Raw genomic sequence first — 23,719 nt, forward strand, 5'->3', positions numbered from 1 at the left:
CTATTTGTTAAACACTATGTGAGCCACAATAAAGAATGCCAGTGACAGAAGCACATACTGCAATTACCTCAGGATGTCTGGTGCAAATTCTGCCTGCAGCAACACCATTCCACTGAATTAGAATTGAACTTTTCGGTAAGTTCCTGAAGTTGACAAACGCGAATTGATGGATAACAGTCTGCACTGATTACCTCACCTGCTAAGCTATCACTGAAGCTGTGTCAATTGCTGAAGCCTCAGAAGCTGCAAATTTCCTTGTAGAACACACCACTTTGAAGCGTGAAGCATCCCAAGTGATTATCTCTGATTGTGGAAAAGTTTTCCAGTTAATACTAGTGTCAGAGATCATTTCACATTTGAAAGTCACACCCAGGATGATGACAGCCTACCACCCACAGACAAATGACCCCACAGAATGATTTAGATCCAGGGTGCTGTAATCAGCTCCAATGAGAACTTATGCAACAGTGCTTAGGAGAGGGAACAAGACTGTGAGTTGTGCTGCATGGTGTAGTGGACAGCATTCCTGGCTGGCATGTTATGGGCCACCAGTTCAAACCCATCCATCTACAATTATTTTTTATTTAGTATCTATCATTTCTGAAAGGTTCTCAACATATTTTTATGTTAGTGTATTCTGGAATATTTGATGTTTGCTTAAATAGCAGCTCACTCCATCCAAAAGTTCAGTTCTGTTCTGTCTATACAGTGATGTCAGTAACAAAAAAGCTTTCAGTGCTAGAGTTAGTATTTCACTGACAACCCTACTTCCAGATTTGGACTAGTTTGTGCTTATGGCATGACAATATTTTAATTCCACGTTTACCTCATTTGCTAGTAATATTCTGAATAAACTTGCAATGGCATCTGAATGGGACATGTTGTTATTCTATAGTTTTACCATCCTTCACTGGCAGTTTTCCATGAAAAATTCGCAAATGTTATGAAACAGTGTCATGTTGTCATTGTTTATGTGTCTGTTTGGCATTTATCCTAATGGTTCCTCCTGTATCTTAAATCTGTTAACTGACAGTATGGCCAAGTTAGTATGATTGGTGAAGCTATTGTGAATTATGTAAATTGAAGGAAGAGGGGGAGTAGGGAGGGGACTACTGATATCAGCTGCATCACGACTTTGAGCAGCATCAGTGGCGATGAGCGCAAATGTTTGCTGGACTGGGATTTGAACCCAGGATCTCCTGCTTACTAGGCAGTTGCATTAACCATTGCACCATCCAGACACAGTGTTTATCTCAGCTGCGCGGACTATCTTGGAAGCCTCTTGGTCAACTCACACTTATGTCTAGCGCCACCTATCCACAGTCCCTGCTCATCTCCTCCATCCTTGCTACTTGGAGATTCGCACAGGAGGTCAGACGTAATTGTGCATCTGCACTGCATGTGGTGGATTCTTTGCCCATCAAGGTGGGTCAATTATATGAATGTATGGTGTCTGTTCTTTTGGAAGCATTCATATATTGTGGATTAGGTATCTGCTGAGTGTATTCCAGTTTCTACCAAGACCAAACCAAAAAACGTGTTCATTTCCTCAGAAGTAACATAGTGCCAATTTTTCTTCTTGATATTAGCAATGCATCAATTTATAAATTAGTACAATGCATAATCAATTCTAATATTTATTGTCAGAGAAAATAATCCCTTGTGGTGTTAGGAGAGAGAATTTCAGTACCTCTTGTTGGACACAGTAGAATTATCATTATACTGTACACATGAATTATGCTCAGTGGTAGGACGTATCATGAGGCTATTGCAGTCTGTAGGAAGCTTGCAAAGCCAGAAAACGGTAGTGAAATGCAGGAAGACCTGCAGAGGTTTGATTGGTGCAGGCACTGGCAGTTGACCCTGAAAGTAAATAAATGTAATGTACTGTGCTTAAATAGGCGAAGAGACCCACAGCTGTTCGAGTACACTATCAGCAACAAATCACTGGAAAAAAACATCTACAGTAAAATAACTATGAGTAGCCATCCAGAGCAACCTAAAATGGAATGAGCACATAAACAAATAGTAGGAAAAGCACATGCCAGATTGAGATTCATTTGGAGAATCTCAAGAAAATGTCATTTACCCACAAAAGAAGTTGCTTACAAAACACTGATTGACCAATTATTATGCATTGTTCATCAGTCTAGGGTCCTTAACAAGTAGGATTCATAGAAGAGAGAGAGAAGATCAAATGACAAGGAGCACATTTCGTCATGGGATTGTTCACTTGACTAGAGAGCTCAACAAACTTCAGTAGCAGACAGGTGGCATGCATCACAGAGATTTACTGTAGAAATTTTGAGAGCTTCCTTTCTGAGAAATCAGGCAATACGTTACTTTCTCCTACACACATCTCTGAAATGATCATAATCAGAAAATTAGATCTCACATGGAGCTTTACTGACAAACATTTTTCTCATGCACCATTTGTGAATGGAACAGGAAAGTGGGGAAAGGTCTGGACTTTTAAAAACAAAGTCCACAAATACACAGTGGTGATATGAAAGCAGGAAATTAGCTCAGTCTGATGCATACATAGTGATGGCTGTTTCACTGACAGGCCAGGGCATAAGGCCAGACGTAGGGCTCTGCTGTGCCCCCCCCCCCCCCCCCCCCCTGCTGAAGACAGCAATGGTTATGTCACTGATAAGTGTGTCAAACCACACACTCCATAAATGGGAATGTGAAATGTTTGTTTGAAGTGAAAGTGCATGTGAATCACCAATATTGTGAGTGTAATTTTGATGGCTTACTGATGGCTATTTCTCCTTTCTGAGGAGACCCTTAGTGATTCATGTTTATAAATGAGTGTAAATTTATTTTCTTACATCCTGCTGGTACACTTGTTTCTTACTGCATCTGTTTTCAGTGTTAGCATTCACCTTTGAAAGAATATATTAAGTTGGTTTTAATTGTGTTTAAATTACGTACCGTATATCAATTTGGGTTTTTATAAACTTTTTTTGTAATAATGCGGTACACAGGAAAATCTCAGTATTTTATGCTATACTTATTGTTTTTAACTGCTTAGGAAATGGTAATTTATTTTGGTTTACTGCAATTTCAAATCCTTTTTACTTTGGTTGCTTGCTTCCACAAAGATTACACATTTCCTTTATCCATCTCCTTGTATTTAGAATCATTATTATTTTAAAATTTAAAGATGCAGAACAGATTTGTTTGGTTTCTTATTGAGCTTTTGGACCCTTTTAGAGTGCCGTCATTTTGCTGTCTTTTTCACTTTAGATAGATAGAATTTTTAAGAATTTGCTCATTTTCATTATATCATTAGCAATATTTTAACAGTCAAAGCAATAGTATAGTAGAGATCACCTACACTGCATCGATTTACCAACCATTTTCTGTTGTTTTATGGATAATAGTATACTCACTCTAAATTTTTTTCTACAAGTGTCATCAGATTTTTATTGGTTGTTCATGAGGTTATGGAGTTTAAATACACGATGTACGTAAGTTAGAGAAGACGGATCAATCTTTCTGTAATCTACCTACGCAATTTCTGGTCAGAGCCTACTATGATGGCTACAGGGCTAGTGACTTTCCCATAAAGCCAGGTGTTTTGCAGCCCACATGACAAGTCTTCAGAAGCAGTGGCACTTTCTAGATTAGTGTTATAAGTGGAGCAGGAAACAATGAATGAAAATGCCAGCATTCTGCTTAATGTTAGAACAATTTCAAGGAGCTACTTTGAGCTCACAATATCGAGAAGTTGGCTGGTAATTCTTGGTGATATTTAACATTTTTCAAGTCTGAAGTTAGTGATCCTTTGCAATCAATGAATTACACAAAGCCCAAAAGAATTTAAAACTGGTTCCCCACACACATGCAAAGCATTCTGCTTAGTCACTTTCCTGTCGTTTAAGCAAGTACTGTGGATTAACGAACATCTTCGGTAGGAAGGGGTCTTTTCCAGAGTGTCCCCAAACTATTACTACTGGAGGCACTGCTGGCTCCCTCCAAGATTAAGTTTCTCTGGGTACTAACCCCAACAGACAGTTGTTGCTTCCATTCTATGAACTTGTATTGGTAATTGCCTGGATCCATTTGTATCACAAACCATTGAAGTTTTCAAATCTTTCCATAACTCAGGTGAGAGATCGTTTGAGGAACTGCTGGTTGGATCAAGGTTCCTCAAGATGATGTTCTTCTGTCACCCTCTCTTAATCACAGCTTGTGAAAAAAGAACTTGGCATCCTAGATGACAGGTCAGGTTGGACACTAGCAGTATGAAAGCACTGATATACAGTAGTCACACTTGCTGGCAGATTGAGGTTTGTAACGGCTTCTCTCGTTAATGTGAATGGATTCTCAAAGGCATTATCACAACAGACTTGATATTGGTCTCTAGTATTTGCTTTAGGATTTCCCATTTTTTGTAAGCATTGTAATGAGACCTCTTTCACCATACTATCTTCTTATCCACATGTTTCAGATAAATGCTATTTGCTTCTGCAATATAAATGATGAATCAGTCACATTTTCACATCCTGCCAATAAGGCCACAAGTTACCTCAGATAAGTAATGAATGAGAAAGTGAAAGCCCAGATGCAGTATTTGTTAAATGCATGCAACCAGCATATCTTACACCAGTGCTGACCCTAACAATCTAACCTATCCATTCCGGTGCAGCACAGTCTGTACTGTCTACCATGTCATGTATCAATTTTCCCACAGCAAATATGAAGCTTTTTATGTGGGCACCAACCAGCTGTCAATCAATTTGATTGGCCAGTGTCACAGTTACCAATGGCAACTATGAAAGCAAAGGAGCAAGGAATACTGCTTAACACAACATGGCTGGCTTCAATGATCGCCCATGTCATCTTGATCCTCTCCAAAAATACCAGCTTTTCTGAACTGTGAGGGTTGGTGGAACTGTCTCTCCAAGAAATAATTGTGTCCTGTCATACTCCTGACCTCCAACAATCACTAATCCTACATCTAACTCAATCCCTGTTTCCACTCTTATCACTTGCCACATATTTCTCTGTCCCACACTTTATCTGAGTTTACATGTAATGTACTTCACCCACATGTTCTCAGTGTCTCCTTCTATCCTGTCCCACCTCAACCTCTGCATCAATATGTGCAACCTGTACCTGGAAAGGAGAAATTAGCAGTAGGTCACAGAAAAAGATGAAAAGCAAAAATATTTTATGTAACTGTGAATCTATTTGTATTGTTGTAGTTGACACACTCTGAGTTGTGTAGTAGCAAATGTTTTGGAAGCCAAATTGCTGCTGGACTTTGTGGAAGATTCACAATCTGTAAGTCAGAGATTTTGTTGGGGAGCTGGGCTCAATATTAGGGAGTAACAATCAACTGGAACTGAAACAGTGATGCACTGGAGTGCAGGGGTGTCAGACAAATGCAACATGAGTACGAGGATAATCTCAAAAGGAAGGTCTCCAATTTTTTTATAAGTACATAGACCTGTTTATTTCTACAATAGTTTACAGCTTGAACATTTAGCTATTTTTTGACATAATCACCATTTCTGTCGATGCATTTTTGTAGATGCTGTGGCAGGTTTTGTATGCCCATGTCATACCAGCTCGCCGCCATGCTGTTCAGAAAGTTATGAACCTCTTCTTTCACCTTGTCGTCGGAGCTGAATCGCTTTCTGGCCAAATGTCCTTTTAACCTAGGGAACAGGCGATAGTCACTGGGCACCATGTCAGGACTATAGGGTGGGTGGGTGATTATGTTCCACTGAAACTGTTGCAGGAGAGCAACGGTTGGTCGAGTGATGTGTGGACGAGCGTTGTCACGAAGAATGCGTACGCCCTTGCTCAACATTCCTCTTCTCCGGTTCTGAATTGCCTGTTTGAGTTTTTTCAGAGTCTCACAGTACCTGTCAGCATTAATTGAGGTCCCAGTGATTCAGCTCCGACGACGAGGTGAAAGAAGAGGTTCATAACTTTCTAAACAGCATGGCGGTGAGCTGGTATGACATGGGCATACAAAAACTGCCACAGCGTCTACAAAAATACATTGATAGAAATAGGGATTATGTCAAAAAATAGCAACATGTTCAAGCTGTAAACTGATGCAAACCATTGTATTATATTCGACAATGACATAAACTACAATCAGTCTTACAAACTACGAACCAAATATCTCCTATCATTAAGTAAGACTCAAGTGCTATGGAGCAAAAGTTTTGATGTCTTATAAGGGACCTTGATCAGAGACTATTGTCACCCATGAATTTATTGAATAAATGCATTCATCCCTGGGGTGGTATGCTACGGTGAAAAACAAGAGAACCTGTAAAAGGACTGTTGATTGAAGGAATTAAGGAAGACTGGAGTTTAATGTCCTGCTGACAGTGTGGTCATTAGAGACAGAACACGAGCTCGGATTATGAGATGGGGAAGGAAATCGGCTCTGTCCTTTGAAAAGGCACCATCCTGAAATTTGCCTGGAGTAATTTAGGGAAATCACAGAAAACCTAAACCGGATGGGGATTTGAACCGTCATCCTCCCAAACACAATTTGCTAACCTATGTGCCATCTCATTCTGTATATTTTGACTGAATACAAGCAACAGAGACTCAGTGTGATGACCAGATGAGAAAGATAGGCGACTTTTACACTTGGAGGCTCAGGATAAAGGAATAGCGGGCAGAAATAAAATCCTTTGTAGAAAAACCATTTAGTCGGGTGCAGGAAGTTAAAAGGAATGTAGAGCAAACTGCCAGAGTCTGGATCACATACTGCTACGGGAATGCCTATGAAATGCATTCTGGTTAAATGCATGAAGTACTGCCGATCCAGGCTGTATATGGGGACAAGAACAATTCCTAGATTTCCTGATTAAAAGTACACTTTTTCCCATGTGAAAATACACTATACCACTGGTAAACTACATTTTTCAGTGTTAAGTGACAATATACTTTCCCTCTGAGTTGTAAATGTCAATAATCCTTTGAATGGCTAATGTTTTATATAGCAAAATAGCAGTTCCTGGCACTTTAGGAGATGAAATCCAGAAAAACCAATATGTTTTGGAAAGGTCTTTGATGCGCAGCAGCATTTACACTGAATTTTTCGCACTACAAGAGTATAAACAGGAATTCCACCAAATACAGCAACAGGAATTCCACCAAGTACAGCGCAGTAGCTTCCCAAGGAATGAAATCCAGATCGCGATGTGCTTTTGTCAGCCAATCATAGCTCATGTCACGTGATCTCGCCAGCCAATGACAGCAGATATTCAGAGTGTAGGACACGTTATGTAGTCAGTCAATAATGACATCATTGTTAAGCAGCACCAACACACAAACAGGAAAAATTAATGGTTTAAATTAATAGAAATACAGCATAGCTAAACAGGAAAATCTAATCTTTCACATATAATACAGATCGTCAAAAATTTTGTGCTGGTTACTTAGTGGAAGGAGTATATAGAGGGTCTATACAAGGGCGATGTACTTGAGGACAATATTATGGAAATGGAAGAGGATGTAGATGAAGATGAAAGGGGAGATATGATACTGCGTGAAGAGTTTGACAGAGCACTGAAAGACCTGAGTCGAAACAAGGCCCCGGGAGTAGACAACATTCCATTAGAACTACTGATGGCCTTGGGAGAGCCAGTCCTGACAAAACTCTACCATCTGGTGAGCAAGATGTATGAGACCGGCGAAATACCCTCAGACTTCAAAAAGAATATAATAATTCCAATCCCAAAGAAAGCAGGTGTTGACATCTACATCTACATCCATACTCCGCAAGCCACCTGACGGTGTGTGGCGGAGGGTACCCTGAGTACCTCTATTGGTTCTCCCTTCTATTCCAGTCTCGCATTGCTCGTGGAAAAAAGGATTGTCGGCATGCTTCTGTGTGGGCTCTAATCTCTCTGATTTTATCCTCATGGTCTCTTCGCGAGATATACGTAGAAGGGAGCAATATACTGCTTGACTCTTCGATGAAGGTATGTTCTCGAAACTTTAACAAAAGCCCGTACCGAGCTACTGAGCGTCTCTCCTGCAGAGTCTTCCACTGGAGTTTATCTATCATCTCCGTAACGCTTTCGCGATTACTAAATGATCCTGTAACGAAGCGCGCTGCTCTCTGTAGGATCTTCTCTCTCTCTCTTCTATCAACCCTATCTGGTACGGATCCCACACTGCTGAGCAGTATTCAAGCAGTGGGTGAACAACCGTACTGTAACCTACTTCCTTTGTTTTCGGATTGCATTTCCTTAGGATTCTTCCAATGAACCTCAGTCTGGCATCTGCTTTACCGACGATCAACTTTATATGATCATTCCATTTTAAATCACTCCTAATGCCTACTCCCAGATAACTTATGGAATTAACTGCTTCCAGTTGCTGACCTGCTATTTTGTAGCTAAATGATAAGGGATCTATCTTTCCATGTATTCGCAGCACATTACACTTGTCTACATTGAGATTCAATTGCCATTCCCTGCACCATGCGTCAATTCGCTGCAGATCCTCCTGTATTTCAGTACAATTTTCCATTGTTACAACCTCTCGATACACCACAGCATCATCTGCAAAAAGCCTCAGTTAACTTCCGATGTCATCCACAAGGTCATTTATGTATATTGTGAATAGCAACGGTCCTATGACACTCCCCTGCGGCACACCTGAAATCACTCTCACTTCGGAAGACTTCTCTCCATTGAGAATGACATGCTGCGTTCTGTTATCTAGGAACTCTTCAATCCACAATTGGTCTGATAGTTCATATACTCTTACTTTGTTCATTAAATTACTGTGGGGAACTGTATCGAACGCCTTGCAGAAGTCAAGAAACACGGCATCTACCTGTGAACTCGTGTCTATGGCCCTCTGAGTCTCGTGGACGAATAGCGCGAGCTGGGCTTCACACTACCGTCTTTTTCGAAACCCATGCTGATTCCCACAGAGTAGATTTCTAGTCTCCAGAAAAGTCATTATACTCGAACATAATACATGTTCCAAAATTCTACAACTGATTGACTTTAGATATATAGGTCTATAGTTCTGCACATCTGTTTGACGTCCCTTCTTGAAAACGGGGATGACCTGTGCCCTTTTCCAATCTTTTGGAACGCTACGCTCTTCTGGAGACCTACGGTACACCGCTGCAAGAAGGGGGGCAAGTTCCTTCGCGTACTCTGTATAAAATCAAACTGGTATCCCATCAGGTCCAGCGGCCTTTCCTCTTTTGAGCGATTTTAGTTGTTTCTATATCCCTCTGTCGTCTATTTTTATATCTACCATTTTGTCATCTGTACGACAATCTAGAGAAGGAACTACAGTGCAGTCTTCCTCTGTGAAACAGCTTTGGAAAAAGACATTTAGTATTTCAGCCTTTAGTCTGTCATCTTCTGTTTCAGTACCATTTTGGTCACAGAGTGTCTGGACATTTTGTTTTGATCCACCTACTGCTTTGACATAAGACCAAAATTTCTTAGGGTTTTCTGCCAAGTCAGTACATAGAACTTTACTTTCGAATTCATTGAAAGCCTCTCGCATATCCCTCCTCACACTACATTTCGCTTCGCGTAATTTTTGTTTGTCTGCAAGGCTTTGGCTATGTTTATGTTTGCTGTGAAGTTCCCTTTGCTTCCGCAGCAATTTTCTAACTCAGTTGTTGTACCACGGTGGCTCTTTTCCATCTCTTACGATATTGCTTGGCACATACTCATCTAACGCATATTGTACGATGGTTTTTAACTTTGTCCACTGATCCTCAACACTATCTGTACTTGAGACAAAACTTTTGTGTTGAGCCATCAGGTACTCTGTAATCTGCTATTTGTCACTTTTGCTAAACAGAAAAATCTTCCTACCTTTTTTAATATTTCTATTTACGGCTGAAATCATCGATGCCATAACCGCTTTACGATCGCTGATTCCCTGTTCTGCGTTAACTGTTTCAAATAGTTCGGGTCTGTTTGTCACCAGAAGGTCTAATATGTTATCGCCACGAGTCGGTTCTCTGTTTAACTGCTCGAGGTAGTTTTCAGATAAAGCACTGTAAAAAATTTCACTGGATTCTTTGTCCCTGCCACCCGTTATGAATGTTTGAGTCTCCCAGTCTATATCTGGCAAATTAAAACCTCCACCCAGAACTATAACATGGTGGGGAAATCTACTCGAAATATTTTCCAAATTATCCTTCAGGTGCTCAGCCACAACAGCTGCTGAGCCAGGGGGCCTATAGAGACATCCAATTACCATGTCTGAGCCTGCTTTAACCATGACCTTCACCCAAATAATTTCACATTTCCGATCTCCGTCAATTTCCTTCGAAAGGCTATTTACAATTTGTATAGAAACCAAATGGCAGTTATAAGAGTTGAGGGGCATGAAAGGGAAGCAGTGGTTGGGAAGGGAGTGAGACAGGGTTGTAGCCTCTCCCCGATGTTATTCAATCTGTATATTGAGCAAGCAGTGAAGGAAACAAAACAAAAATTTGGAGTAGGTATTAAAATCCATGGAGAAGAAATAAAAACTTTGAGGTTCGCCGATGACATTGTAATTCTGTCAGAGACAGCAGAGGCAGCAGTTGAATGGAATTGATAGTGTCTTGGAAGGAGGATATAAGATGAACATCAACAAAAGCAAAACGAGGATAATGGAATGTAGTCAAATTAAGTCGGATGATGCTGAGGGTATTAGATTAGGAAATGAGACACTGAAAGTAGTAAAGGAGTTTTGCTATTTGGGGAGCAAAATAACTGATGATGGTCGAAGTAGAGAGGATATAAAATGTACACTGGCAATGGCAAGGAAAGCGTTTCTGAAGAAGAGAAATTTGTTAACATCGAGTATAGATTTAAGTGTCAGGAAGTTGTTTCTGAAAGTATCTGTATGGAGTGTAGCCATGTATGGAAGTGAATCATGGATGATAAATAGTTTAGACAAGAAGAGAATAGAAGCTTTCGAAATGTGGTGCTACAGAAGAATGCTGAAGATTAGATGGGTAGATCACATAACTAATGAGGAGGTGTTGAATAGGATTGGGGAGAAGAGAAGTTTGTGGCACAACTTGACTAGAAGAAGGGATCGGTTGGTAGGACATGTTCTGAGGCATCAAAGGATCACCAATTTAGTATTGGAGGGCAGCGTGGAGGGTAAAAATCGTAGAGGGAGACCAAGAGATGAATACACCAAGCAGATTCAGAAGGATGTAGGTTGCAGTAGGTACTGGGAGATGAAGAAGCTTGCACAGGGAATCAAATACTGGATCAAAAGGCATACCCAGTAACAATAACAAATTGGATTACACTATAGTGATGATGAAGAGTAGAGTGAATTTTAAGAGTATCTTCAGGTAGAATCAATGTGGAAAGATGTAGGATGAAGTATTTATGAATAATTGCATGTATTTGAATTTCTCTGAGTCTATAGATACTATGATAATGAATACCACAGTAGGCAGTTCAGTTGAAGGTGAGAACACACCTCTAAAATGGGCAATCACAGAAGTTGGACAGGTGAATTTAGATACAATGAAGGTAACTGTGAAGAAACTTTGGGTTACAGAGGAAATACCTGAACTGATTAACAAAATAAAGAAGTACAAAAATGCTGAGGAAAAGTCGGGCAATATTTGGCATACAGAAAAAGCGAAACATCCTTCTGTGAAGTCAAAAGTGAAGGTGACAGTATTAAGAATGTAGGAGGGAGGGAGGGAGGCAGGGGGGAGGGAGGGAGGAAAGGAGGGGGGGGGGGAGAGAGAGAGAGAGAGAGAGAGAGAGAGAGAGAGAGAGCAAATAGGTGGAAACAGTGCCGTGAAGACCTTTACGAGGGGGAAGAACCTTCTGATGACATGGTAGAACAACTGGAGGTAATCTGGAAGACACTGGGGATCCAATATCACAGCAAGAGTTTAACAGAGCTTTGAAAGACTTGTGATCAAATAAAGCTGAGGCATAGATAACATTCCTTCAAAACTTCTAAAATCATTTTGGAAAATGGCAAACAAACAATTACTCAAGTTGGTGTATGGAATCCAGAAGACTGGAGACATACTATCAGACTTTGAAAAAAATATCAAGCACAAAATTTCAAAGGTAGCAAGGACAGGTTAGTCACTGTTGAAAATGCCAACACTATATGCCTACATCCCCCATGTCCATGACCTGGCCAATGTTTAACACTATCTTTCACACTGTTCTGCCAACTTCAAGCTCACTACCTCACTGCCCATACACACCACCAACTACATCCTTAACCACAACTACTTCTAGTGCAAAGGGAGATGATAAAACAAATTTCCACCACAGCCATGGATGCCTGTACATTGTCCTCTTATGCCAATCTGTTTGTTTACCATTTAGGGGAAACTTTCCTACTCTCTCATGGTCAAAAACCTAATGTTTCATCAGGTTCATTGATGATACCCATGGCCAAGACACTCTCTCCTCATTCCTTCACAATCTCAACACCGTCGAAGTTACACACTTCAGCTGGTCCTGCTGTGCTACCTCTCTCTCTCTCTGATGGCCCCATAAAAACCACAGTCCACATAAAACCATTAACAGTAGCCTATACCTCCACTCTGATAGCCAATATACCTTCCACACTAAAAAACCTACCCCATAGAATCCAACCACCCTTGGAGCACAGCTGCAGTGATGGGCAACCATTTCACCGGTTATGCCGAAAAATGCCTCCAAGGACATATGGTACCCTCTGAACTTAGTCTAAAACCAGACCCTTAATTTTCCATCCAACTTACTAAACAGCTGCAAAGAAGCACCCCATCATAAACCTAGAACAACTTAACCACATCTTCCCCTAACATTTCAAATACTTTTCATCATGTACTGAAATAAGGAAATTCCTCCCCACCTCCCCCTAACTGGTATCCTGTTACCCATTCTACAAAATATCCTGATCGTTACTTACAACATTTCACTAACAACTCCTTACATATCTTGCATCCCTGGGAATATCCAGTGCAAGACCTGTCCTATGCACCCACCCAGCACATTCTGTTCGTTCTGTCACAGGCATAATCTACTCTTATCATGGGCTGGGCCATCTATGAAAGCAGTCATGTCACACTCAACTTCTGCATACTTTTTATGTGGCCATGACCACCAACCAGCTGTCCATCTACACTCCTGGAAATGGAAAAAAGAACACATTGACACCGGTGTGTCAGACCCACCATACTTGCTCCGGACACTGCGAGAGGGCTGTACAAGCAATGATCACACGCACGGCACAGCGGACACACCAGGAACCGCGGTGTTGGCCGTCGAATGGCGCTAGCTGCGCAGCATTTGTGCACCGCCGCCGTCAGTGTCAGCCAGTTTGCCGTGGCATACGGAGCTCCATCGCAGTCTTTAACACTGGTAGCATGCTGCGACAGCGTGGACGTGAACCGTATGTGCAGTTGACGGACTTTGAGCGAGGGCGTATAGTGGGCATGCGGGAGGCCGGGTGGACGTACCGCCGAATTGCTCAACACGTGGGGCGTGAGGTCTCCACAGTACATCGATGTTGTCGCCAGTGGTCGGCGGAAGGTGCACGTGCCCGTCGACCTGGGACCGGACCGCAGCGATGCACGGATGCACGCCAAGACCGTAGGATCCTACGCAGTGCCGTAGGGGACCGCACCGCCACTTCCCAGCAAATTAGGGACACTGTTGCTCCTGGGGTATCGGCGAGGACCATTCGCAACCGTCTCCATGAAGCTGGGCTACGGTCCCGCACACCGTTAGGCCGTCTTCCGCTCACGCCCCAACATCGTGCAGCCCGCCTCCAGTGGTGTCGCGACAGGCGTGAATGGAGGGACGAATGGAGAAGTGTCATCTTCAGCGATGAGAGTCGCTTCTGCCTTGGTGCCAATGATGGTCGTATGCGTGTTTGGCGCCGTGCAGGTGAGCGCCACAATCAGGACTGCATACGACCGAGGCACACAGGGCCAACACCCGGCATCATGGTGTGGAGAGCGGTCTCCTACACTGGCCGTACACCACTGATGATCGTCGAGGGCACACTGAATAGTGCACAGTACATCCAAACCGTCATCGAACCCATCGTTCTACCATTCCTAGACCGGCAAGGGAACTTGCTGTTCCAACAGGACAATGCACGTCCGCATGTATCCCGTGCCACCCAACGTGCTCTACAAGGTGTAAGTCAACTACCCTGGCCAGCAAGATCTCCGGATCTGTCCCCCATTGAGCATGTTTGGGACTGGATGAAGCGTCGTCTCACGCGGTCTGCACGTCCAGCACGAACGCTGGTCCAACTAAGGCGCCAGGTGGAAATGGCATGGCAAGCCGTTCCACAGGACTACATCCAGCATCTCTACGATCGTCTCCATGGGAGAATAGCAGCCTGCATTGCTGCGAAAGGTGGATATACACTGTACTAGTGCCGACATTGTGCATGCTCTGTTGCCTGTGTCTATGTGCCTGTGGTTCTGTCAGTGTGATCATGTGATGTATCTGACCCCAGGAATGTGTCAATAAAGTTCCCCCTTCCTGGGACAATGAATTCACGGTGTTCTTATTTCAATTTCCAGGAGTGTATATGAATGGCCAGTGCCAAACTGTGCCCCTGAACAAAATTGACCATCAGTGGCCAAAGTGCTAGACTTTAGTTGCTGCTACACAATCTGTGTTGCTGGATCGTCACCTCCCCACCCCAAACAGCAGCTTCTCAGAATTATGTAGATGGAAACTGTTCTTACAACAAATCTTTATACCCTTTGATACTGCTATCCTCAATCTCCAATAGCTCCTGACCCATATCAATCTCTGCCCCTTTCTCCATGCCTGGCACTTCACTCCATGAATCTAACACTCACAGTTTTCTGTCTCTATGATCTTCTTCCTCCTCCGCACCCTTTCATCATGCGTGCCACAGAGTTCTTCCTGCCTTCACCAAGTTGAATTTATCGTGTCCCATTCCCTTGCCACCTCTCCTCCTCAGCTGTCAGCCTCCCTTCCCTTCCTTGTTCCTTTCATGCACTCCAATTGATGCACTCCAACTGACACAAACCTCACCCCACTCAGGCTGTAGTGATGGGACAATGCAGCTAAGCAAGTGTATGTGTGTGTGGTTTTATTAGTTAGTTATGAAAAGGATTTTGTTCTAAAGATTGGCAATGATTGCAATTTATGTAATCTGTCAACCACTCAACTATAAAGTGAGAGGTTATCTTTATTCCTTTATTTGTAATCCACTCAGGACTCTCCAGTACTACAAAAATAACTGGAAAATTTAGTGAAAAAAAAAAGAACTGTGTAAACAGATAAAAAACTGAACCTATCACAAAACAATGGCAATATAGTAGACAGCAATATCAGGATAAGTGAGGAGTATCAAACCTACAAAATTTTACTTCACTGTATGATATAAAGGAAGGAAGCAGAAAGGTATAACTGAAGCTGAAAAACCCAACAGAATCCTCCTTCCTTGTCCACTTCTCTTTATGAAGACATATTCAAAGAGTAGAGTTTTTCATTTTTATATTTTATTCTTAGTTTAGTCTGCAAGTATTTATAGAAAAAATTTGATGTAAAAGTGCCAGACCCATGAAGCATGCTGTCAACTGTGTGTGTGTGTGTGTGTGTGTGTGTGTGTGTGTGTGTGTGTGTGTAAAAACACTGAAAGCTTTTATTTTACATATTCATCACTATTTGATAAATTCCCTTGCAATTAGTTGGTTAAAACATGTTGGTGAATAGGTGGTGATCTTTCTTTCATAAACTTGAAATATCCAGCAGATATATTGGGCATTAAAGACTAATGATGGATATCAATGTTTAGGAGATAAATATTACTTTACTTCCATTTCTTCAAGTCTTTTTTTTTAATTGGCCATAAAAAGTATTGTATTAATAATCTGATATGGCTGTTAAAAATTGTTACTGCAAATTTAAATGTTTGAGAAAATGTAGTTTTACTGCAAACAGAACTAGCCTAGACATTTATGTGCAACTATTTCACAAAACAACTTTTTCAACAATTGTGAGGCTAAGAAGAAGTTACAAGAATGTTATACTTAAGACAACTGACTGAAAATATTAAACCATCCAGGCAAAATTTCATTTATATTTTTTTAATGGTCACATTTCAAACTTTTAAGATGTTTCTGCTTTATCAAAAAATATAACTTTTTCCACTTCTGTGTACAATTCTATGAAAACTAACTACAGCTGTGTGCTAGTTGAAAATTATGTGCTGACTAACACAACTCACATGTAAAAAAAGAAAAAAAAAAGAACTGTCAGAAATATGATACCCCCATTATAAGTTTTTGCCATAAAAAACTTTACTCTGATGTATAAAATACAATGAACTTGCCCACTTTGACAGTATCTTATGCAAAATACATGTCATGTTGCCCTTAAAAATATAGAGAACTTCAATTTCTTATACAAAACATTTAGGGTCTTTGGACGGACTAATAAAATAAAATTCAGATACAAATTTTATCTCACCCCATTCGATAATTATTCTAAGACGAAATGTAATACAAACTCAAAGGGAAAAATTACAATATTTCCAACTTTCAATAATAAAAACACTTTGAGTGTAATCATCGATTAAAAAGAAAAACTGAAGTTCACAAACAAGGCCAGTATCGTCAGTGTGAATTTGTAAAAACTCAATACACTTCAAATGATGTTTTAAACAATATGCTTTTATTTACAAGTAATGGTATTAGATTAATGAGAAATAAAAAATGGTTTTCTTGTTTTATGAAACTAAAGCAATAACTTAGAAAATCAGAAATACACTTCCAGAAACACCTGAATCAAAGTTTTTGAGACTTTTTGAACATTTCGATCTTTCTTTCCATATTTTTTAATTCCATTAGTAGAAGTTTCTCTTGGAATTTAGAATTTTTATACTTTTCTTTTAAAAGTTTTTTGTCCTTCACTTGTTCTTCTGTTAGTTCTTCAGCCAGAAGCACTTTTGTAGCTGCTGAAGAAGTCGAAGGCTTACAGTGAGATTTTTTACTAATTCCTTTGCTGGAACAGCTGACACCTGATTTCTTCTTTGGAATGTGGTGATTACTTGCTTTTGAAACGGGGGAGTCACACAAATCAGACTTTGTCTCTACCTGAAACAGCGTTGTTATGTCTAAGAGATTGTTTCAACACTCTTGAGTTACCGATACAGAATTTAAATTAGAAAATGTCAGAAATACGATATTCAACTTTCAGTGGAAAATATATATAAAACATGATTAGTTTTATGTTATACATGGTACACACTTCATTGGGAAATTCAGATACAAATTTTCTCTCTTCCCATTTGATAATTATTTTGATAATTATTCTGAGATGAAATATACTACATACTCAAAGGGAAAATCGCAATATTTACATAATTCACCAATACAAGCACTTTAAATACTGTTCTAGTCTTACAGTGGCCTTTATCACATCCTCACCTGTTACTTTCTAACAATAGCAACAAAAATCTATGCTTTTTTTTGGAATTTTTGACTATGACCTAATGTGTCTTATAATAAATAATCACTGCAAGGTAGATTTGCTGCATTTATTCATTGTAAACTGAGACTATAACAGTGCAGTGGAATGCAACTTAAAATACTGTTTCTATATCCATTGCTATCACCAATCCTCAAGTATTTAAACTAACCAAAGATTGCCATAAAATTAAAAAATGATAACTGTCATCATGATTTCCTCTAATTTCCTCATGCAACTGCAATGAACAGCAACACTATGGACTGCAACAAATAAGTGTGTCATCTAGCTATTATTGTTGAGACTTTTTCCCTTAAAGAAGTGGACTATACTAAGAGTCATCAGCTCCACATAGAATGTGTCTCAGGTCATTGTATTTGTGCTTATTTTCAAGTTTGCAACCCTTTACATTCTTCTCTCCTCTCTCCCTTTATAAAGGGACTACAAAGATACAAATTATAATAGTTTATCTAAAAACAAAGATGATGTGACTTACCAAACGAAAGCGCTGGCAGGTCGATAGACACACAACCAAACACAAACATGGACATCTCTGCCCAAACTCTTTGTCTTTAAATATGTCTGCTTGTGTCTGCATATGTGTGGATGGATATGTGTGTGTGTGCGAGTGTATACCCGTCTATTTTTCCCCCTAAGGTAAGTCTTTCCGCTCCCGGGATTGGAATGACCCCTTACCCTCTCCCTTAAAACCCACTTCCTTTCGTCTTTCCCTCTTTCCTGACGAAGCAACCGTTTGTTGCGAAAGCTAGAATTTTGTGTGTATGTTTGTGTTTGTTTGTGTGTCTATCGACCTGCCAGCGCTTTCGTTTGGTAAGTCACATCATCTTTGTTTTTAGATTTATTTTTCCCACATGGAATGTTTCCCTCTATTATATTGAGATCATTAATTATAATAGTTTTGTACATAATACGCTGTCTCTGCCTGCAACAGTGTTTTGACTAAGTAAAAGATTATTTTTACACTCTGAGTAACTGGTTCAGAATTTAAACAAGAAAATGTTAGAAATATTGGTATTAAACTTTCAGTGGGAAATACATACAAAACATGATTAGTTTCATGTTAACTCAAACACACACACACACACACACACACACACACACACACACACAGGCGGGGGCGCAAACACAAAATACGCTGTGAGAAGAAAACCTAGCTCATAAAGTGATGCAGCATGGAGATATATTCTAAAGTGCGTCGGTTATCATCAGAAGGGTCCTGTGAACCCCACGTTGCAGTACTGAAGCGGCACTGGGGCAGGAATGAAGAGAAGCAGAAAGTGGAAGTGGGTGAGAGCCAGTGATAATGAGAGACAGAGTCTATGACAATGAGAGAGCCAGCGAGATAGTGACAGTGAGAAGAAACAGCAGCAGTGGGAAGGAATGAATGATACAGTAGCAGTAAGAGAGAACAAAATGGAGACAGTGACAGTGCGAAGAGACATTAGTAGTAGGACAGAACGAAGAAAACTGTGACTGTGAGACAGGAGACAATGGCCCTTATAGAGACATAAAGAGAAAATGACAATGAGTTAGGCTAAATGAGTGAGTAAGAATGGGCAATTGCGAGTGGATGGGTATGAGAAACCTACAGGATGGACTAGTGGGTGTGAGCAAGTTACATTTAGGGGAGCTAGTGGGCAGTGAGAAGTGAGTTGTATGTTACAAAGAGTGCAAACATGTTCACATGCCAAAATTTTTGGGAAAACATTAAAAGGTGCTGAGCAAGAGAGAATGGAGCAGCTGGTACCCCACATTTCAGTCATTGCCTTTATCGTGCTTTGATAGGAGCATTTTCCTACAGTTATTTAACCTTTGCACACTCAGTACTGATTCATCTGACTGGTGTGTTGGTACTTTCACAGCCACAGCGGGATACTGGAGACAGTTTATGACTATTTTTTTATTTTACTACATATCAAATGCTTTTGCCTGTAATACAACGTTATCCAAGGTATACCATAATAACTATTTCTAGTTTTCTGAAATAACAGAAGGCATGAAGTTAAACACCTTTCCTAATAAATCAATGTCGTTTTGTACTTATACTGGGACGAAGGAAACTGTATGTTGTAACAAGTGCAAAACAAGTGCGAAATTTAGAGTACGATCTTAGCAATGGCACATAACACAAGTGAGCTACAAGCTGCTTTTTTCTTACCAAATTATTATAATTAAATACAATCAAAATTGCAAACATATTTGTGAATGTTATTTGCATGTGTAGTAACTACTGTCTTTCTAATTGTAACTGAAAATGTGTGTGGAAATCAGAAATGTGAGTGCAGAGAACGTGCTCTGAAAAAATTATAGATTGGAGGCATGAAATTTAACTTTCAGTGTCAGTTCTGTAATTTGGAAGGCTGTCTTCCCCATTTTCATAGATGAATAATGTTAAGTATTTTAATACCAGAAACTAATAAATAAATTTACAGAGGATATTGTGTGACTTATAACAACAAACTAAACTGTGAACTAAATTGTGTAGTTCATTATTTCCATGGTAAGAACAGCAGCTCAAGCAAAGAATCTAAAATCTAAGTAATGGACGCTGGCCTCTGTATAGAAAAAGAAGCAATTGCACACTGTATTACTGATACATAGTGTTCCTAATTATTCTGATACAGCTGTATATAAACATTCTGCTGTGCACCTGAGCAATTTGCAGATTTCTTTGGGGAATCTGCTTTCTAAACACAATGCAATGACATCTCATAGCCTGTATAATTTACTCGAATGTTCATAGGCTGTGTACATGATAACACTGTATGCAACATGCAACCAAACTTAGCGCTGTTAATAATGGCTCGATATACACATGTATATGACTGTGTACTCTGACACAATACATCACACCATGAACAACTGTTAGTTCGCTTCAATACCACTGGCAATATCGTGTGTCACAGTATAAATTGGCATTTTTTAACACATGGGGCCTAATCACACATTCTGCCTCAGGCCCAGTCCTGGCCCTCAGTGACCCTGAACATAGCCTAAATACGGGATATCACAAACTCAATTTGCAAAGTCTTATCATTATTCTATGACTGGAATTCACCCTTAATCTGAGAGCTCAATTAATAAACTTGTAATTTATTTTCTATATTTGTTTTACAACTTGGCACCAAAATTTGACTAGTTCAGCACACTCTCACAGAATGTTGTAATGTGTGCGATTATTACAATGGTAGAATGATCCGCGATACTGATGACTAGATTGCAGACCGTTAGATTCAAACCTATTCTATTCCTGTGTTTCTAGTTGAAAATAATGCATTTCATCATTAATTAAAGTCGAAACCATTAATTTTACAGCAACTAAAACAGTATATTTTGACATTAATCCTTACTTTAGCTTTTAAACTCTGACGGGGGCCTCTATCTTTAATGTAATATAAAATTCTTGTATTTTTAAAAAGACTAGAATTACTTGCAAGAATTGAAGATGGGATGACTGAAGGCAAAATACTTTCTTTTCTTTAATTATGGAGGGGAATAGGGAACCTGGTCAACTGCCTGTTTCCATAAAGAAAGATAGGCCTTGAATTGACCTGAGACGGAAGAGGGGGGGGGGGGGGGGGGGGATCCCCACAAGGGGAGAGTTAAAACTGTGTAGCCATTGTAGGAAAAAACTTCACCTCTCGTTTGTTATCCACCGGGCAAATTGAACTAGTACATAGCATACTGATGGATGTATAAAGTGTAACATGTTCATCATTCAAGAACTATTCCAGTTTTAGTACTTGAACAGTTTAATAGAAGGAAGTGCTGAAAAAATCTAGTTCAAAATCCAGTCATATAAGACTGTGGCTGCCAGAGTTCCCCATTAAATGACAGATGGAAAAATTACATTTTTCTAAGTATGCAACAAAGAGGTTACTTCTTATTTTTTATGCTTCTATGTTCTTCTGGTATTTTGGAATTGCAAATTTCTTCCTGCATCTTTCAACGGGAGAGCATTTGTGAAGCAGATTATTTTGTAATCATTGTTTAAAGATTATTGACACTGGAACTCAATTGTTCACTTTTATAATAATTTTAAGTTGCAGAGTTCAATTTTGATGTACTGGAGAAGTAAGCAATGTGAAAAAATCCTATTATAGGACAAAAATAAAATGTTTTTAAAATGAAACACCAACTTCAGACTTTTTTAAAAAATTTTGAGCTGTAAAAAAATGCTCTATTCAGTCACATCAAAGTTATTTTTACTATTATCTTTCTAAAATTAAGTTCTGGTGTCCCTTAACAATACCAAATACTTTTTATACACACTTCTATATACAATCTTGTTTCCTTCTTGTATTGGGTTTTGAGTGATAAAAGTCTAATCCAATTCAGTACATAGATGAAATGTTACAAAAGGCAACTGCTGAACAAAAATCAAAATTGAAGCAAACACCTTTAAGAAAGACAGTAACTTGTGTCATGCTACTGTGGCAGCAGACAGCCATTTTCAAAATCCTGTTTTCAAAGGATATCTTGATAAGTACTGCCACCAGTCTGTTGCTGTATCTCGACATTGCACAAAAATATGTGGATTCAACTTTCACTGGCACACTGCATAGAATTCGAGAAGATACTGGGGAGTACTGCACGTGATTTCTGTTGATGTAACAACCAGTTGTTGGTAAGTTGGACCCAGATGTGCCATCCAGTTGCTTCAAGTATTCTATCCTTTGATGCTGTATGTAACTTGTGTAGTAGTTGGTATCAACCACATAACAGAGCACAGAGCAAGTAAGGCTACAACTCCCTAAGGTAAATAAATTAACCTATACAATAAAGGAAATTTTTGTTAAGGCACCGTGAAGGACATAGGCCTTCAAAGAACAACTTCATGATGCCCCCTTGCCACCTGAACCTGTTGTTACCCACTGGGCCACATGGTTAGCAGCAACAGAATGCTATATTAAGTATCTCCCATTAAAACAGAAGATAACTGCAAAGAGTCTTCAATCCAATGGAAATTCACTTATATTGAAGCTGATTACACATTTACGGCTAGAATTATTTCCGAATTAGAAGGCTCAGAGAGACTGATCTATGAGAACCTTACTTTAGTGGAGGAAGTTAGAAAGAAAACTAATGAAGCACCAGAATTCGGAGAAAAAGTATGGGGAAAGAGCAAAAGGTTTTGCAGAAAAAGCACCAGCCTAAAGGACTTGTGCACAGCAGCATACACACAAAGTGGCAAATCCAGCTGCCCTGACTGCAGCATTCCTGTCCGCCATAAGCCGAACATGAAGTATGCCGCTGCCACATTCGTCGATGAATAACCTTCTTTTTCGGCATATAAATAATGATTGACAAGTGCCATAGTTTTTGTCTAGTAAACCCAGAAAAGATACTGTCAAGAACCGCTGGTTTATTCAGTATATACTGAATTACATAGTACACATATTTCAATATATAATTATGCGTGTTTTGCATTGTATTTTTTTCTTGGAAAAACGGAAAAAGCTGTCCACCATAAGCCGAACATAAAGTATGCCCCTGCCACATTCGTCGATGAATAACATTCTTTTTCGGCATATAAATAATGACTGACAAGTGCCATAGTTTTTGTCTAGTAAGCCAAGAAAAGATACTGTCAAGAACCACTGGTTTATTCAGTATTTATTGAATTACATAGTACACATATTTCAATATATAATTGTGTGTGTTTTGCATTGCATTTTTTTCTTGGAAAAACGGAAAAGGCTTGGCATCAGTTTGAACATAAATGTGGTATAATGTTTGCTGTGTTATGCAATGGTGTATATTTCATTTTTCCTTGTTTTTAATAAATAATAATATGCTGATATGTCAACACTATTTATTTTACATCACATTTAGTTTTCTGTGTAATGCTTTTTACGGCCTGTTTTAGGTTTGATGCAGCCTAAATGAGGTACACTTATTTTAGGCACCTAAAATGCGCTTTTCATGACCTAAACATTTGCGAGCTACTGATGACAGCAACAGATCTTGGCACTTCAAGGATGAAAGATGCTGATATCCCAATTACAGTGACTGGGTACTAAGTGTAAACGACTATAACCAAAATGATCCCATTTATAGACACTACCATACACAAACAATCTATGCCATCTGTGAATAATCCAACACCACTTAATGAAACTGTAGGTGGGTTGGCTAATTTGGGGGAGGGGATCAAACAGTGAGGTCATCAGTCCCATCAGATTAGCGAAGTATGGAGAAGGCAGTTGGCCAGGCCCTTTCAAAGGAACCACCCCGGC

The 23,719-nt window shown here is 39.8% G+C and overlaps 1 protein-coding gene and 1 non-coding gene across 3 annotated transcripts in view; both read right to left on the reverse strand.

The window, feature by feature from the left end:
* Positions 1-1,165: 1,165 nt before the first annotated feature.
* Trnat-agu lies at positions 1,166-1,241 on the reverse strand. Its single transcript has one exon. It is a non-coding gene; the product is annotated as a tRNA-Thr (tRNA).
* Positions 1,242-16,642: 15,401 nt separating this feature from the next.
* The window catches only part of LOC124596479, a 52,536-nt gene continuing 45,459 nt past the window's right edge, over positions 16,643-23,719 (reverse strand). For both annotated transcript variants that reach the window (XM_047135624.1, XM_047135625.1), the window contains exon 3: positions 16,643-17,086. In XM_047135624.1, coding sequence (XP_046991580.1) covers positions 16,778-17,086 — 309 coding nt within the window. In that variant the 3' untranslated portion in view covers positions 16,643-16,777. The remainder of the gene's footprint in view (positions 17,087-23,719) is intronic.

This window comes from Schistocerca americana, chromosome 2, assembly GCF_021461395.2.
Source record: "Schistocerca americana isolate TAMUIC-IGC-003095 chromosome 2, iqSchAmer2.1, whole genome shotgun sequence".
In the NCBI taxonomy this organism is placed as follows: domain Eukaryota; kingdom Metazoa; phylum Arthropoda; class Insecta; order Orthoptera; family Acrididae; genus Schistocerca; species Schistocerca americana.